The following is an 18831-nucleotide window of genomic DNA, read 5'->3' on the forward strand; positions in this document are numbered from 1 at the left end:
CTGTAAGAGCAGTAAGACAGCATGTAAATAAATGAGAGATAACTCTGTGGACTGCACTTCTCTGGAGAAAATTAGCTGCATCTTTGGATCTAAACCAAATGCAGTGGGTCACTGGACTGAAGTTTGGGAAAGCAATTTTTCAAACCTGGTGTAAATTGCTGACTTCTCTGGGAAACCTTTTCCATTTTGATACTCTGCTTTGAAAATTTTGGAGTTACTTGGTCCCAGCTGCTTCTTCTCTATTGTCACATGGTTGTGACAATGAGGACAGTTCTTCTGTAGAATTTGCATTTGATGTGCGGGGGCCATTCTCTCTCAGGACTTATGAGGAGGTATGCAACAGAGAGCAGTTGTGATTTTACTTTTTTAAGTAGATATTCATGAGACTGCAACAGACTGCCTCTGAGGCAGGCACCCAAATTCCATATACATTGCATATACATTACCAAGAGAGTGGAAGAGCTCCAAAGGGGAGTTATGAGGCCTGGGAGCTTTGTAGACAGCAAAATGAAACCAGTGTTAGTGGCAGTACTGCTTCTGCTGTTAACGCTGAATGGCAATTTAGTGCAACTTGGATAGTAGCCTCTTGTTATTTAGGTGGCTCCTGACAGCATTCAGAAGCAGAACTTGAAGGACTTCAGAATTAAATATGAGCCTTGATATCTGCACCTCTCTTCAGTTTTTCCTCATAGGTCATGGCTTCTAGACAAACTTTCAGTTTTACTTCCCTTTTTGTTTCCATCATCGAAGTCACCTCACTGAAGAGCCTGATCTTTAAGTCACTCTGGAGTCAGTGGAATCTCTGCAGTTTAGATACCAGAAATGTGTTCTGTTACTAACACCCCTCCCAGTTAGTGCTTGAATTCTGGAAAAAAAATATATCTCAAAAACATATTTTAAAATGTTAATATTTACTCATTAAATAGAATCTGATTTTCAACCATATTGCTTTTGACCCGCTTTTGGTAACATAATTTCAGATTTTTTCCAAGATCTAAAGAGTGACATACATAATCATTAGACCTAGGTATGAAGAGCTTCAGATGTTACAATTTGGTTATAATAAAACTGTTCTAGCTGGATTGATGAAATCAGTGAAGTGTGAGAAACTAGATCAGTTTTGAGTAAAACTGATGTATAGTTTAATTTGAAATGTGCAGCTGCAGTTTTGCAGAAAACAAAACATATAGGAGGCACAATGCTTATATTCAGCCTGAAGTTAAAGCATTTTTTTCCAGCTATCAATTTACAGCTTAAGATAATGGATTTTGGCAGTGTGCAGAGCTATTAAGTAATGTTTATTAAAATGGATAAGAAAGGACTTAAGAGGTGGCCTGTAAAAGAATTCTTAAAGGGCTGATTAGTGAAATAAAGAAATAGCATTTTCTCCTAGAAGTAAAGTTTTATATCCCTGGAAAAGTCATTACTGAAAAGGATTGTAGTGGTATCATATTATTTTTTAATGCAGTTTATGAACTGATATGGAAACTGTACTTAGGATATTTTTTTCACCTCTACTGTGAGACTGAAGTGGGTTAAACATCTATATTTGAGAGAGAAATAATCAATTATATTTAAGTTTGCCTCAGCCACGAAACTAACATACAATTTGACATGACCTTAATATTCCCAGGGTCTATTATCCATTGTGCAGTTCTTCAGAATAGGCAATAGATGTGTGAAACTCCATGCCAAAAGTCATTAAAGCACTAGAAGTTTGCATGGACTCAAGGAGATGTTGGGTAAGTGCCAAGGGCACTTACATAGCCGAGGGTTGTTAAATACATAGAAACCACATCCAGCTCAGGATGTCCCCAAGCTCAAAATAAATTAATACTGAGAGAATATTTTTATTCCTTCCTAAGCATTTGCTTCTGACAAATGCTTGAATTGATGCATACACGCTGCAATTGGATTTTTAGTACTATGTTCAACTCGCTGAGATGCTCTGACCTTGCAGCCACTCACCATAAGGAAGGAGAAATCATGTTGGATGAGGTGGACCTTTGGTCTGACCTGGCACAGTCATTCCTCCTTTCTTCTGAGATCATCTGTGATCTAATTCAACCTTAAATGTTTTCTAAATACTTTCAAGATAGGACTAGACACAGGCATGAGTTCTGTTCTGAAAACAAGCATAAGTCTTACAGTGTAAGTTTGCATTTATTTGCTTTTCTGAATAGAAGTGCTTTTGAAATCTGTAGATCGGCTAACAGGTCACAAAATTTACTGCCAAGTCAAGACTATGGAGCCCTGGTCAAAGGGGTGCTAAGGCACTTTTTCTGCAGTTAAAAGCAGGGTATCAGTGTAATTCCTTAAATGAATATGTCTCTTTGCACTAAGGGGTGCCCAGGGGCCCCGTTTTTCACTGCAGGGGTTCCCAAAGGCTGTGTGCCTGAATGGGCCTGATGGCAAGGAGAGTTTGAGCTTCACAGAGCCCATGCCCTAGATGCAGTGGAGGCCTAAGAAATATGGATTTCTCTTTCATTGTCTTTCAAAATGAACAAGGTTTTTCCTAAGCACAGTGAGAACCTTACTGTAACCTGTTTCTGCCCATCTCTCCACTGCCTTCAGTGTTACTCGCAGAATGAACCTCAGGTTTGTGGCTAGAAATGAAGTCATCGATTTGTGATTTGAAACCTTAAATTATTCTGGTGGCTAGTGAACCTTCTCCAGCAGAGCAGGAGAAAACTAACATGCATTACATTTAGGTAGTGTTGTAAACATTTACAAATGGACAGTCTGTCTTGAAAAAAAAATGTACACATACCTGAGGTCTTAGGATGTCTGAGAAGTAATTTTTTGTTGAGAGGAAAGAGTTTGGACAAAGCATTTGTTTGGCTTAGTCTGGGTTTTACATAATTTCATAATTCTTGAATTAAATGTCACAGTCAAGCTATTTTACTAGAGAAGTCTGAGATAAATATAATCTTAAAAAATTTGAAGAGGAGAAGAGAGAATTGCATCAGATAGAGTTTTGGACCTCCCAAAGAAATGTAAGGTTTGTGCTAATAGCACAGTCTGCTTCCAAGAATATGGCAGATTTGATAAATGAACCAACACTGATAACTATGGAGGTCTTGAAAAAGAAAATCAGCACATGCTTGATGACCTGTTTAAATGGTACTACAACCTCTGCAAAAGCTGTTTAAGGTGCAGCCAGGATGGCTGAAAACAACTTTATCTCTGGTGCAGAGGAATGTAGCAGAGAAGTGGATGACCTACTAGGTACGGGATTTTCCTAGATTCACATGCTGCAGAGATGAAATTTTGTTTCTGGTTGTGATCTTGCAGTCTCACAGAGGGTGTAGCAGTGATGGACTTTGAAGGGAGGATTGAGAAAAGATACTTGAACTTTCATTATAGAAGTACAAAATTAGAGAATGGAATTTTTAAACACTGGTAAAAAATGAAGGGTCAATACAACTCTGCTGTTATCAGGAATACACTGGTTTTACACTCTCTAATAGCTCCGATTAAAATAAATATCTGTCAGTGTTACTCTATTCACAGAGTTTGATACAGAATTCAACTTTTAAGATAACTCTAAATGAAAATTCTAAATGGAAAAGTGACCTTTTGAATTTCTCTGATGTAAATCTAGTAGTGTATGTGTGTAAATTTAATTGATTTAATGAATTCAAACTTCTGTTACCTTTTGCTGGTGCCCTTAACTGTATCTCACCTGTTCAATTCTCTGCGGATTTTCTATTAGGGGCTGTCAAAGATTGATTTTAAACATTCTGATCTACACAGCAATGTGCTGGAATTTTGAAGATTATCCTTGCCAGTTTTGCGTGTGATGCATTTTGCAACCTATTGAAAACATCAACTATTTCACAAATTCTTTGATTAAATAATGTGTGCATAGATCAGAGTAAATATGTTCTTTTGAATGGAGGAAATTCTAAACTTCTGAATTATTTTTTTCAAATATTTTTGATTTATTGTGAAGTTTTTACAAACTAATGTTAATGAAAATATTTCATCAGGAAATGGGAATACCAGAATTTAGATAAAACTTTCACTGTGGCTTCTGTTTTTCTGAACAAGAGGCACAGCTGAACTGTTGTAGCTGTCTCTCTTCATCCAGTCTTTCCATATGTAATTTCTGTGTCAAATGGAAATGCTGTAGAAGAAAAATTCTACATAGGTAGAAAGTTTAAAAAAATAAGCAAGTCAATGAAAAATATGCCTAGCCATTGGAAAATATAGTGTGTTTTAAGACATTCAGGTTTTACACATGACATTGTCACAAGATCAGTGACTCCTACAGAAAACAAATCATTTGTTTAGAATGGAAGTCAGCATCTTTATGAAGAAATAAATATAATTTTACAACTTAATTACAGTATAAACATTTCTTGTGGTTGCAACAACTTTGTTGTTATTGTTGTATTAATCTTACAGGACATATGGATATTTGTTTTGGTACCTCTTGGGATCTGCTAAATCCTCTGAGCATAGCTCTGACCACTCTTCTAAAGAGTTTAACTTCTTAACCATTTTTCATTTGTGTGACTAAATGTTTAATAAATAAAGGGGGGAAAAGGGGAAAAATGACAGAAAGAAAAGCTTTAAAGATATTCTATTTTCTTTTCTTTACAAGTTGTTATTCTCTGATTAATTTGCTACTCTGGAAGTTTTATCTAACAGTGTTAGTTCACTGAAATAAAGTGAAGAATTTCACACTTCCCAGCTGTTGTTGAATGCTTTAGGAGGGTTGGTGGTGGTAGTCTTTTCTATGGCAACCTAATCAGTTAACTCCCCTTCACTTACAGCACCTTTTTAAGTACCAGACTCTCTGAGAACTGAGAAAATATCTTGGTATAACATAGGTAATAATGGGGGTAAAGATGGATAGAATTCTTGAAGAGTAAAAAGTATATTGTGAGTTTCAGTTAGGGATTCCTTTTGTTTTCAATTTAGTTCTTTTTGCAGAAGAACCTGGAGCGTATAAATCTGTCCTTCTTTCGTTTTGGTTTTGTTTTTTTATTTTTTCTCCCTTGAATTTGTGTGTGTCTTTATCTTGAAAGATTTGTTATAAAAGGGCTTGAGAAAACCTTAGAAAACTTAACTTCCCCCTCACATTTCCAGAGAGTTTTCAGACTTCTGGGGGAAGGAGTAATGTGATTATCTCTGTAATGTTCACATTATCACAGAAGGGAATTCTGACACTTTCTGAACACAGTTTTCTTGTCTTTCCAGCAATCTGCCACATCTAGGATTCTTAGATATTTTTTCTTCAAGGAATATGTTTTGAGTCTTACCTACTATTTGGGGTCTTCTTTATTTTAAACAGTGATTTTTTTTTTTCTAAATTTCAGAATGTTTATAACAAATGTTTGTGCAGTTACAGTGGCCTCTTCTGATTTGTTGTATTTTCATTTTATCGGAAGGTTGGGTATTTTTTGCTTGTTTTTTATTTTACAAAACCCCACAAACCACAAACTGTAAAACTTGTAATTCTTTTACCAGTATTTACTAAGTTTTATGTGGCTTTGCTGTAGAAAGCTATCCTAAGAGTGTGTGCAACTGGTATGTTCACTGGGATAATGTACAGTGACTTGTAACACTGTTAAATACATGTATGGATTAAAACAAGAGCCTTAAATCACAGCCCTGGAGATCATGCTTTGCATGAAGAATAAACTAAAGGCTCCTGTCTCAGCTGAGCCAGCAAAACTTTCTTCCAAGAATCATCACATTTTTAAACTGAATTTTCTTTATGTCAGACCCTTTCAAAAGGGAAACACTGAAATTTGGATAAATTCATAACAGCTACAAGTTTCTTTTAAAGTCTTTGCAGCTTGGCTAAATAGAGGCACTCATTTAAAGAAACTGATGATAGCTAGCATATATGATAGTTGGATATTTAATTTTTTTTTTCATTCTTTGATGGTGTCATATAAATATTTTAAGGCCTTATGTATGTCTTCTGTTTGATTTGGTTTGAGTTCTGTTTACTGTTCTATACAGAAACATAGTTCTTGGTCCAGGAAGATGAAGTCATAGGGTATTTTCACTTGGGGGGAGCTTGTCTTTGGTTAAAGAAATGGTTTTAAATTCACAGGTTCTGCTGCAGGGTTAGTTTGGATCAATGCTGTGGTAGCCTGGTTGGCAACTGCAGCACTGGGTGTATTTCTTCTAATCCTGTCATCATGTCACAAGGAAAATTCCCTGGCAGAGCAAGTATGAAGTACCTAGGTTAAAAATTAACGGGATTTGCATGATTATATTGGCACACGGCATGTTTCAGGGAGTGATACAGCAATCCAAGGCTCTCCTACATCTACTCTTGTGGGAGGCACTGTGCCATCAGCCATTGTTCAAAACATTTTGGATGTGGACACGTGTTAAGAATAGTGCTTAAACAAGTTGGGTATTCTGAAATGTGTTTCAAAAACACACAAGTGACAGTGTTCTCTGATGACAGAGAGGCAGGTTTTTTTGCCATGTTTCCCTTGAAGCGCATACATTGTGTGTAAAAAATCACACTGCTGGTGTAGCGACTTTGAGGGAATAGCTTTGGCATATTGCTGTAAACCTGGGGTATACAGAACTCTTGAAAGTATATATAACCACTGACAGAGACACTTAGAAGTTGTTTTTAAAAGCTTGAGAGACAAATTCTGGTATGTTTCTGTTCTTTTTTTCTCTAATTATAAGTAAACTTCCTACTATCTTAGTTCCCATTCTATTGTATTTACCACTTCTTGCTCAGCCATTACACAGATTAGAGTAGCCATCTAGTTTCTAGTCCTCTTTATTAATACATTATCATGGATATATTTAAATATGCAATGCAATACATTTGCTTAATTACAAAAAAAAAAAAAAAAAACAAAAAAAAAAAAACAAAAAAACTTGAAAATGTAACCACTCTGCTTTTTACTATGTAACCTGACTGTCTGCTGCATCAAATCTAGCTCCCTTATCCTCAGAGTTTCATCTCTTTTAATTTGAATCTGTACTGCTTATTTTACCTATTGGAAAGTTGCCTCCTCTTTTTTGGTCATCTTCTCCCAGTCTGGGTTTTAAACATGTCTTCCCTCAGGTACTTCTCCTTAGGTCACTACATTCAGCATTAAATATTTACTCCTTTAAATTCTTCCATATTAGCACTGAGTCCAGAATTTGTCTTGTTCAGAACAAAAGTTGTCTAGCATTCAACCACCTGCATTAAAGCAGTTAACTTTTTTTCCTTTCTGTACAGTTGTTGCAGGACCAAGTGCTATGACAGCAGAAACCTTTTAAAGCTGTAAATCATCTGGTAAATATATGGCGCCATGCAGCTGGCATGAGTTGGACTGCCAAACAGTGTGACGTTGGCACTTCTCAAACTCAGGCATATATAGTCCCATTCTCAAGGGTGTGCAGTTAAAACTGAATCTCATGTAATAAACAGATTATCTCTTGATGTAGTTCAGAACAGATGAAGTACAGCCTCTATCTGAGTTACCCAGTCAAAGTGAGCAGTTATTTGAAAGGGCATATGGTTTCCTTCTACAGCAAAAGTACACTTAAGAGGTAAAGTCCTATCAACTTGAAAATCCTAAAGATCTGCAAGCTCAGGGTAAGCAAAATCAGATGGCTTAGAGGCTTTCCCAGCTCCTTCTGAGGAGGTGTGTGGAGAGACACTCCATACATCATTTGATTTGAGAAGGAGGAGATAAAATAAAGATTAAATAAAATAAAGATTATGGCATTTCAAAACAATCTTGATCAGCAGGTCAAGGATTTCTGCCCCTTCACTCTCTTGTGAGACCCCACATGAAGAGTTGCATCCAGCTCTGGGCCCTCCAATGTAAGAATGACCTGGACCTGCTGGACTGACTGCAATGGAGGGGTACAAAGATGGAAGCGCTGGAGCACTTCTCCTATGAAGCAGCTGGAGAGGGACTTTTTACAAGGGCACATGACAAGGGGTGATGGTTCTAAGATGAAAGAGGGCAGATTAGATATTAGGAGGAAATTCTTTACTATGAGGGTGATGAAGCAGTGGCACAGGTTGTGCAGAGAAGTTGTGGATGCTCCTTCCCTGGAAGTGTTCATGGCTGGGCTGGATGAGGCTTAGAGCAGCCTGGTCTAGTGGGAAGTGTTTCTGCCCATGGCTGGGGATTGGAGCTAGATGATTATAAGGTCCCTTCCCACTCAGTCTGTTCTATGTTTCTGTGATTTTAAAAACACACCGTTAAGCACCATGTATTGTTTATGCATTCACACAACATATCTTTCAAAATTATCTAGCTCCTCTTACTTTTAAAGATAAATGTATTTGTGTCTTCACTTTTTAACTGTTCTTTAATGTGATTGACTGAAAAAGATCAGTGAGAAGTAGATGTGACACATTTTTTACCCAAATCTACTGAATGTCAAATACAATGTAATGAGCTCTCCCAGAAAGTTGTATGGACACGTCTCCTGGGTGTGTTGTCTTTGAGACATCAATGTGGTCCCCCTGCCACTCTGTATGTATTTAGTACTTCTGCACCAGTGTGTTTGAGTGGTGTGTCAGCCTCAGTAGGGGAATGTATAAGTAGGCTGGTGTGATAACTTGCAAGTAGAGGTGAAAATGTATGGTTTGTTAAATTAATTAACTGGTTCCCTGGCTTGTTAGAGCTTGGGCACCTTATCTGCCTTTCTTATATTCTGTTAGGGGAAATGTGTTAGTTTCCTACTTTGTTTTAAGCTTATGTTTAAAAATGAGCTCTGGTAAGGTAGAAATTCTAGAATTAAATACTGAAATTAAAAACCCTTATAAACTGAGGCTGTTTTCTGTATTATCCTCATTTTTGAGTTAATTCTCCATTTGGTATGGGTGCTCGTAACAGTAGGTCTGCTCTGTGTGTACAATTTAATCTGAACTCAGTGAAATGCAAAGAGAGGGAGAGAAAAATTAAAACCAGAAATGGCAGGGGTTTAGATGCAAATAAACTCCTCAGCTGCTGCTTCAAACATAACCGTCACTAATTAGTACCAGCACAGCCAAACTGACTGAGCAGCTATTTGAAAGAAAGGAGGGGAGTGGCACCTGTTAGTGCATAGAAGGGGCTTCATCTAATTTTCAAGTGTTTATATTCAGCTGTTAAGAGCAGCCAGACACGAGACTTTTGCATTCTCATTCTTCTCTTGTTCTTACTTTAGCAGTCTGTTCTCTGTCTCAGAAGTAGCTCCTTTTCATATTTACGGATTTCAAGACTGTTAGAGCTTTTAGAAATGTTGTTGCTTGTTCAGTTTCAGTCACTCAAATATTTGGAATTGATTTCCAGAGAAATATGTTCTCTGTATGAGTTCTGTTCTTCCCTCCCCCACCTCCCCAGCTTACTTGGTGTCCAGGCTAAGTTTGATTTGCAAGCTCAGAAAACATAATGTTTAAAAAAGTAATACAGATAAATTCTCATCATCAGAACATTTTGGTTCTGATTATTCTGATCTTATTTCTTTAGCTTGATGTTGGTTTTGGTGACTGGTGCATTTGATCAAGACTTGGCTCACATTCTTTATTGTAAAAGTACCAACTGCTTTTACACTTAGTTATACAAGCTTTCTTAAATATTATGATTTTGAGCTTTCTGTAAGTTACATATTTCTGTCAAATGGATTTCTTGTCAAAACTCTTTTTCATCTATCAATTATTGCATCATATGAAACTTTGAAACATTCAGCTCTGAGCATTATTCCTCTGTGCATTCAGCATGCATACGGGTATGTTAACATGTGCAGCAGAGTTGGAGGTCAAGTTACATTTTTTGTTATTTTGATCATTGCGAAATGGATTGGGTTGAAATTTAGATACAATAATGACACTAGTTAACAGCAAGGTTTTTATCGGTTGTACAGAAATTTGATACAGAGTTGCTAAATCCTTCTGTAGATCTACTGTGAATTAATGGCTCCAAACGTGAGGCTCCCAGAGATCTGGCTGGCACCAACTGGGTTTTAATTACATCCCACACATTGGTTTAGTTATTCTTGTAGCAGGTAAAATGAGTGTAACAAGCTTTCAGATTAGAAGAAGAAAAGAATATTGATCTTGTTTTCAGATGGGGGGGGGGAAGGAAATATTCATTTTATTTTTTCCAAGGGAAAAAGGAAGGAAGGTACATAGATAATAGAAGAAACAAAGGCAATGAAAGGATACAAAGAGACAAAATAAGTAGATTGTATGGAAAGGAGTGAAGAAAGAAAATTTATCTTGGAAAAAATTAACTGGAAAGTGTATTCTATTTTATAAGCAGAAAAGATTAAGATACAAAGCTTGAAAGGCAGAGGCACATTAAAACACCAAATGCTGTGCAAAGGGACACAAATTAAAATTAATGAAAGGGGAAGACATAATTTTAAATTGAAGGGAGAGATAAGTGCATATGATATTTTAAAATAATTTCTCTCTAATTATCAACAGCATATATTTGAGTTTATACTTAAGAATTACTTAGATTTTTAATAGATACAAAATTAGTGTTATCAAAAATCACATCACAGTGATCAGCAGTGTTACTAAAAACACAGGTAAGAGTTATAAAAGTTTTATTTATGTAAGCTTTCATTTTTATTTAATTTAATTAAAAAAACAAAACAAAACAACAACAACAAGCCACAAACAACAACAACAAAACCACAAGCCAAAGATTGAACACCATGAACACTATGAATTCTTTAATCACAACTTTAGGAGACTGATAAACAGATTAATTATATCAACGTGAAAATTAATTGTTTGAAGTAATGTTGTTGCCCTTAGGCATTTCTCTGTCCAGGAATCTGGGAAGGAAACCAGAGTCTTTGGTAATGCTTGTAGATACCAGTGGCTGGTCAGCTTCTGCTCTATTGCCATGTCATCTGCACAGCATGCTCCTGGAACCCTTTTCATGTCATTCAATTCTAATTTACTGTCAGCTGTCAGAGCTTTACCATGCACATTCTGAAATTGGCACTGGAGGCTTGACATAAAACCACAAAGGCAACTAAATTCTAAGTAAAAGCTGAAATTTCATTCTAAATTCTCTTGGTTTATGTGGGTGCTGTGAAGCACCTGGAAGCACCCAGTGTTTGAAGCCCCAGCTGGACCCACACATAGAAGAACATCCTGGGAGTGGAATTTGAGCCCAAGCCCTACTGTTAAAGCCACATAGCTCTTTGTGGTTGTATTTCTCCTGTATGGCATTGTTCGAGGCAGAAATAAGCCCAAGTCAATCCCAGAGTTATTTTAAACTATGCTTACAAGAATCTTGTGGTAGTAGTAATAGATTCTTCTCACCCACTGTGCCTCAAAAATTTAAATTTTTGTATCCAGCTTGCCTTGAGCTTGCATTGTTGGAAACTGCTGAGGTGTTAGATTACAGATACCTTAATATCTGAGGTTCAGCCTTAAATACATAATTATTTCTTACAGTATACCTGTCTTTGCTTGAAACTCATTTTGTAAAATAAAAGAGTAAAACTCTGCTTTTTTTCCAATACATGCATTTTTATGAGCAAAATGAGCTTTTGCAGTGCTTTTTAAAATGTCAGGAATGTCAGATCTTTTTTATCTGCAGGACTCATTGGATGACTCAGGAAAAACTACTTAGAAATTAGTCAGGATTTAATTGAAGTGGGAAGGATACTGAATTGTGAAGAGGAGCTTGCTCCCCTCTGCACTTGTTAGATTGGTACTTCAAAAGAAGATCAATCTTAATTTTAAGTGACTGAATCAGCCTTTCTTCAAAACATAATTTTTATTTAATCTTTGGTTCAGGACTTGGAATAATCATGAGAATAGTTATTCAAACATTTCTCTCTTGCAATAACAAATGGGAGTTATGCTTATAAATTGGATTTTTTTTTTTCTTTTCAGAAAACAGGAGCTTCCTACTTCTTCCCATGTATTTCTATCCCTTACCAGCTCTCTTTGGTGGGTCTGGCATCCCTGCTTATTGACTTGGAGAGATCCATATTGGTGAAGAAAATAATAGTGAATGAGAGGAAGGGATACAGCTTTTAAATGAGGTGGTAGCTACTCTAGCTGAGCTCATGCTCATGTCCTGAAGGGTGTTCTTTGCTGATGACAAATTTATTTAATAATGACAGGATGTCAGGAATTTTGCTAAAGCTTAGAAAAAAACATAGGAGATGGCACAGCTGATTTATTTCATCCTGTTTCGTCCTCATTTGTGCTAGCTTTGAAGCTGACATTCATAAGAAGTTAGCCAAGGCTGTTTTGCACATCAGGGATGCTAGTTTCACAAAAAGAAAGGGGTTTGATGCATCCATAATCACATGTTATTGTAATTCTGATGGGAATAGGTTCCTTTCCAAATACAAGGCACCCTTCAGAGTTAATATGTGAACATTTGAACACAGAATCACAGAACATGCAGAGCTTGAAGGGATCTGTCAGGATCATCAAGTCCAACTCTTGCCCCTCCACAGGACCCCCCAAGACTCACACCATGTGCCTGAGCACACTGTCCAAATGTTCCTTGAACTCTGTCAGGCTGGTGCTGTGACCACTTCCCTGGGAGCCTGTCCCAGTGCCCAACCACCCTCTGGGTGAAGAACCTTCTCCTAATGTCCAACCTGAACCTCCCCGACACAACTTCAGGCCATTCCCTCAGGTCCTGGCACTGCTCACCACAGAGCAGAGATCAGTGCCTGCCCCTCCTCTTCCCCTCACAAGGAAGCTGCAGACTGCACTGAGCTCTCTCCTCAGTCTGCTCCTCTCCAGCCTGAGCACACCAAATGACCTCAGCCATTCCAACATACAATTTTTCCACAAGGCCCTTCTCCATCTTTGTTGCCCTCCTTTGGACACTCTCTTAACAGCTGAATACCTTTCTTATATGATGGTGACCAAAACTGGTACCTGTGTATTTCAGTTAAAATTGTGGACTGCTGAAATTCAGTGTTCTGTTATCAGTAACAAATTTAGCTTTAGACAGAATTCAGATAAATACTGCAAGACTTAAGAAGCTTTAAAATCCAGCTGGTTTGAACATGTAGAATTTGCTTTTTACTTCTTGTCTAAACTTTTTTAATTTTGTATTTATGTAGAAAGATTGCTTTTCATTACATAATTTTGGTTGAAGGACAACTGTGAAACCATTTTGCACTTTTTTTTTAATTTTGCCATTGGGGAAAAATTGTTTTCGTTACTCTGAGAAGGATGTGATTTTAATAAGAATGCAGCATGTTAATACCCAGCAACCATGAAATATTCATTTGAGATTTGCAGCATTTGTTGAGTCTTGTTAACTAAGCAATTATGGAGTCACTTGTCCCCTAAAGTTTTAAAAATAATAAATACATTTGTTGCTACATTTGATTTGTTTTTAAGCAGTATTTTCCAGAACATGCAGGAAAATTAAGATGGACTGTAGCAGGTGCTTGTAGTCTGTCATTCAGTGAAATACTTTAACAAGTCCTTAATGCTAACGCAGAGCTGCAAGGCATGAGATTAAATGGCAAGTTGAAGCCTTCTGTTTCGAAATACAATAATCTATTATATAATATGTGATGGTAATTTTTACATGATTAATGTTCAAATACAGGCAATGTGTGTTCTGAATCTTACAGTTTCTTGTTTTCCTGTTGTCACTTACCATCTCTGAAATCCTAAAGTGCAAATATCTCTGTTTCACTGGGTCAGTGTCCTCTTTTGCTGCCAGTAAGTGCTGGTGCTACTCATCAGAGTATTGTCAACCCATATGGTTTTGATCCTGAGTCTCTCAATGTTAGTGAGGAGAGAGTGAAAAGTTGGAGATTTTTTTGTTTGCTTGACTAGTTGAATCTTTGGGTTTGGTGGTATTGATCTCTGACTCTTTTGTTGATGTTTTCATTGCTTTTCCCATTTTTTGACTGCTCTGAAAGACAGGCCCGTATTTAAATTAGAACATCATTATTCTCCTATCTTAGGAGTTGCTTCACAGTCCAAAAATTAACTTCAGGAATGGCTCATTTGCATGGATACCCAGCACATTTCAGCCTTTGCTGAGTCAGCCACTAACCTGGCAAAATACTTTTTACTGTTTGGTGGGTTTAGGTTTCTGTTGAGTTTAGCAAGCTGAATTTGGCTCAGCAAGAGCCCAAACAGCAGAGCTGGCAAACAAGGAGGTGCAGGACAACATGGCTGAGAGCAGGAGAGTGGGAAGCAGGATCAGCCTTTGGTGACATCCGGCCATTAATTTGGTTCGATTCTGTTAAAGCATGCTCTCAGTGAAGCCAAAAAATACTTTGACTATCATATAAGCATGTCATTCTTTAAGACTATGCTATAAAAGCTTTAATTGCTGGTACCTTTTTGTTGTTACTACCCACAAAATACTGAGGCTGGTCAAGATTGGGTATAGGGTTTTTTCTTATTACATCTTTAGTCTACAAATGCAATGGGCTTTTTTTCTTTTTCAGAAGGAAGATTTCATTCATGCAGATGTGGATGAAAGACTGTCTCTTCGAAAGCACCGCTTCATGCATTTTGCATCGTTGGAATATGAAGGAGAACATTACATGACACCAAGAGATTTCTTGTTCTCAGTAATGTTTGATCAAGTTGAACGTGAGTTGTTTTCTTATCATTGTGTTTGTGAAGGAAAAGAATCTTGCTGGTCCCCTTAGAGATGTCATTTGCAAATCACTGGGTTAGGATCCTTTATGTTACATAAATCAGAGGAAGCCAATTTTTAAATGTTGCCCATATGGATTCTCACAGACACTGCTACCCTTACACAAGTGAAGTGAGGCTGATGATTTAGAAATGTGGTGACTTCCTGATGACATCTCTGCATAATGTACATGACTGATCAGTATGTAGTTCCTCAATTGCTAACATGCCACAGAAAATAGAATGAGTGTATTATAATAGCGTTCATACCATTCCTGTTATTTTCTATCCACTTCACCAGCAAGTAATTCTGTGACCTTTTTTCTTAGAGGAGGCAGTGATGGCAGTGAGTTGAATGAGAATAATAGAGCTCAGAGTTCAGTTCTACATTTTTTGTTTTAAATCTCCTTTGATTTTTATATAACTTAGTTAAGAACAAATCAAAATCACAAGTGTCTTTTCAAGAAGTACTTTTAAAAGTATGTTCTGAGGAGAAGATAGGAACAGCACACAAATAAAAAGTGCATAGGTTGTTGTCCTTTTCTGCAGGTTTTCTGGCTTCATTATTTCTGTCCCATTCCTTAAGCTTCTTTCATCTTTGTATCTTCTTCTGCTATTTCCATGATACAGTTATATTTTTAATGATAAATTCTTTTTTCCTCAAAAAATCGGGTTTTACAGTTTTTCCAAGATTTTTTTTTTTTTTTTTTTTTTTTCTTTTGAAAGGTTAGGTTTTCCAGTTTCTAGAGAGGATTGTCATTTAGAGGACAAATACTCTGTTAGGTCATCTGCTAAGGGAAAGAGGGAGAAATCCCAGCTTTAGTAGTTGTTTGCTGCAATCTGCACATGCTGAGCAGGAGAGCATGTTGTCTGGCAAAAGCTGTTCAAAGCCTAGGATGCTCTGCCCACCTACCAGCAGATGCTGTAGTGACTTGGGAGTATTGAACTGGAAATCCAGAAGGGAATTCAAGGCCCTGTGGAAGGGTTTGAGAGACAGGGAGGAAGGAGACCAGAATGTACTTTGATTGAAGCCTGTTGAAAACCTAGGACAGAAAGCAGTTTAAAAGAGCTGCAAGTGATCAAAGAATAGGACAATTACTATTGGATAGAAATAGGAATAATAAAAGAACTTTTCCAGTATCTGTCAAAAATCTATAGGTGATAAGCATACATGAATTCACTGCTGACACACAGCTTCTAATATTACACAAAGTTGAATGTAAATCCTTAGAAGAACTTTATGAGCTTGAGAGTCATGGAGATTTTTAAAATACGTTTAAAATATGTTTTTTAATGTATGGGTGTTAGACTTCATTCCCCTTCAAAACTTGAGTCATTAAGTTAAAAACCTGAAAGAGGACTTGCTTTGAGTTTTCCAGGCTGAAAGACAGTGAGTACAGAAACTTTTAGTTTTGAAGGTGTTGTTTTCAGACAGTTGTGTCTGAAGACAATGTTAGAGAGATAAGTGTTTGTTCTAGCCATTCATCCATATTAATTGGTTACTCCAAGTATAATAGTATACATGCAGATTTTTAATGAAGTGGTTTGTGGTGATATTTATTTGTAATGCAGCCAAGTTCAGTTGCTTTGCTAATATGAGTAGGAAATAGCATTAAACAGAAGCTAATAAATAATGACAAGAAAAAAGCCTTTGCTCTAATGCATATTTAGCATTTCAAATTGAAGTCAGGCTTGCAGCAGTATTATCATAGATGCTTGATCGGAAAATGTTGACACTTAAATGCAATGTTCCTAAATATTTTTTAACTGTCATTGGTATGGATTTTTTGGTCAGTAGCATAAACACAGGGGTAAGCAATTCTCTTTATTTCCCTTGCTTGGAATTTTACATTTTTATGTGACTGCAAACAGACACAGAATTTTATAGCAGAGAACTATAGCACTTGAAGTATTTTAAAGGCAGTGGTTTTACTCATTGTGTTACAAAGAATTTCATATGAGGAAAATAAACAGACCTATCTCAAGTGTCTCTTGTGGTATATTCAGAGTAGGTCAATATAGTGAACTTAATAGCAAAGCAGCAATTATTTTGGAAGCTTTCTGCTTATATAATAGAACAATTCTCTTTCACCCTGAACAGTGCCTTTAGAAAGGAGAAAGGTATGACACCACTTACCCTAGAAAGCCCTTCACTTACTGCATAATTATATGCAATTTTAACATGTGATCCTGCATACACATGGTGAGTCTTACAATGCTGAACTTCAAGGTATAATAATTTGGTTATTTTCTACCTATTTTTGATTAATTGCTAATAAGTAAAAAAAACCAAATCTCTTGGCAATATCTCAAACACCCTAGTGGTAACCATTAATCTTCATAAATATTTGCTTGAAGTTTTCCAATTGGATGCTGTTTATAGTTTATAGTGATGTGGGAGACTTAGGACTATTCTGAAGTTTTGTTTCTGCTGTACTTTTTACAGAAACACATGACCAGCCTCATAAGCAGTTGTGTACGTCAAGAAATACTGCTGGGGTTGATCTGTCCCTTTTCAGAGATAAATACTCCCACAAGGGAAAAAGGCAAGCAAAAAGAGGGATGAGAAACAGTTATGAATTGAGAACAGGAGATGTTGGCCAGTCAGCTTTAGGGTTTTTTGCTCATGAGTGGTTGTCACTGGAGAATTACTTTGAAATCTCCTGTTAGTTTTTAAACATAGTCAATTTAGTAGAAAGTAAATGTGGTGTTGTGTAAACCATAGGAATTGTTGGTGCTAGCATTGAAAAATACCGAAGTATTTTAGCTATGTGCTGATTGCCAAGTGAATTCCTGTACATAGTTGGGTGGAATTTATTACTGAAGCAAAAATCTTAGGTGTGGCCTTTTACACGGTTGCAAAAGATGCAATAAATTATGATTTATTATGGAACGCTTTACCAGATAAGAAAACAGATGAACTGTACTACAAATATATCCACTATCATCCAGCCTAAGTGATCTTGAACCCTGCCTGATAGACCTTAGTTCACTACCTCTGGTCATTTGTTTCCTGGTGCATGGGTTTCTGTATTATTCATTTTCTTTAAAATAGGCAAAAGTTGTGACATATTGTCATTCCTGTTAATTAAATTGCACCTTCAAAGTTATTTACTGTCAGGTGATAATGAAGAAAAATATTTACAGTACTGTCATGTAAGGAGAATGAGCTGATAACGAATGCAGAATTTCCTGACAGACTTTTTGTCCTGCATATTGACAAAGCAAAAAGTTCTGTAAAGGAATAAAGACACCATCCAAAAAAATGTGCTTGCTTTTAGAGGCGGTGCTACTAACACCAGGTTACTCTATAAATATGTGCCTTGTTCTATTGCTGTTAGTTATTTTATAAAAGGAAGCAGCCACCTCTTTATAAACAGTGACAAACAGTAAATGAGATGTAGTAGTGTGGCACAGCATTTGTGCCAGTGCAAAAATGATATGACAGCATTTTTTTTTACCAATTAGTTCAGTGCATACTAAATGCACCATTGGGGGTTTTGGATTCATGGCTATATGCCATGAAATCTTGTGTTAAAGTTATGTTACCACAGGGATGTGTGGCAAACCATTGCAAAACTAGCCAAGTTCTTCTGGGTAATCTGTGGGATGTTTATGTAAATCATCATACCTGATGCAATGATAGTTTAGTGAAAAAGTGTTCCCTATTTCTGTTCTTACTGTGATGTAAAACTACTTCACAATGTCTGGTAATATCTAATACAAATAATATAAACTTGCTGTGTTGCATCAGAAATTCTAGCATTTTTAAGATCATTGTAGTGGGAAGGATAAAATTCTGCTGATTGGCACTGAATTTTCATTGCAGTGCAGGAGCATTTTCAAGAGACCCTTCATGTAAAATTTGGGTCTTAAACAGTTGTGTATACTTAGGCTCATATTCCAGATTAGACAATTAATAGTGTGTTAGAGCTCCATGGAAATACCATCGCTGATGTGCTGTTGCAGAACATACAAGAAAATCTGTATTAGTTTTTGAAAAGGACTGCAAGAGTCCTCCAGAAAATTAAGACATTGCAGTGCATTGAATCTGAACTGTGCTTATGTTCATTTTTTTTCTGGAAAAGATTATTCTGTTCCTCTTCCAAGTAGAAGACAAACCTTCAGGTTACCTTGTCTGATAACAATTGACACTTGCTAAATAAAAATCTTGATCCTTCTGTATCTGCTCAGTCCAAGCTAATGTGTTGTAGCATCTTCATTCATTCAGCTGTGATAAAAGAGAT

The 18831-nt window shown here is 36.7% G+C and overlaps 1 protein-coding gene across 1 annotated transcript in view; it reads left to right on the plus strand.

Annotated features, from left to right (window-relative positions):
- Positions 1-18831, plus strand: part of MICU2 (mitochondrial calcium uptake 2) — a gene marked incomplete at its 5' end in the record, with an annotated part of 133880 nt that overhangs the window by 56647 nt on the left and 58402 nt on the right. The window contains one exon of the mRNA XM_021539938.3: positions 14392-14539. Coding sequence (XP_021395613.2) covers positions 14392-14539 — 148 coding nt within the window. The remainder of the gene's footprint in view (positions 1-14391; positions 14540-18831) is intronic.

The sequence above is a fragment of the Lonchura striata genome, chromosome 2 (genome assembly GCF_046129695.1).
Source record: "Lonchura striata isolate bLonStr1 chromosome 2, bLonStr1.mat, whole genome shotgun sequence".
In the NCBI taxonomy this organism is placed as follows: Eukaryota; Metazoa; Chordata; class Aves; order Passeriformes; family Estrildidae; genus Lonchura; species Lonchura striata.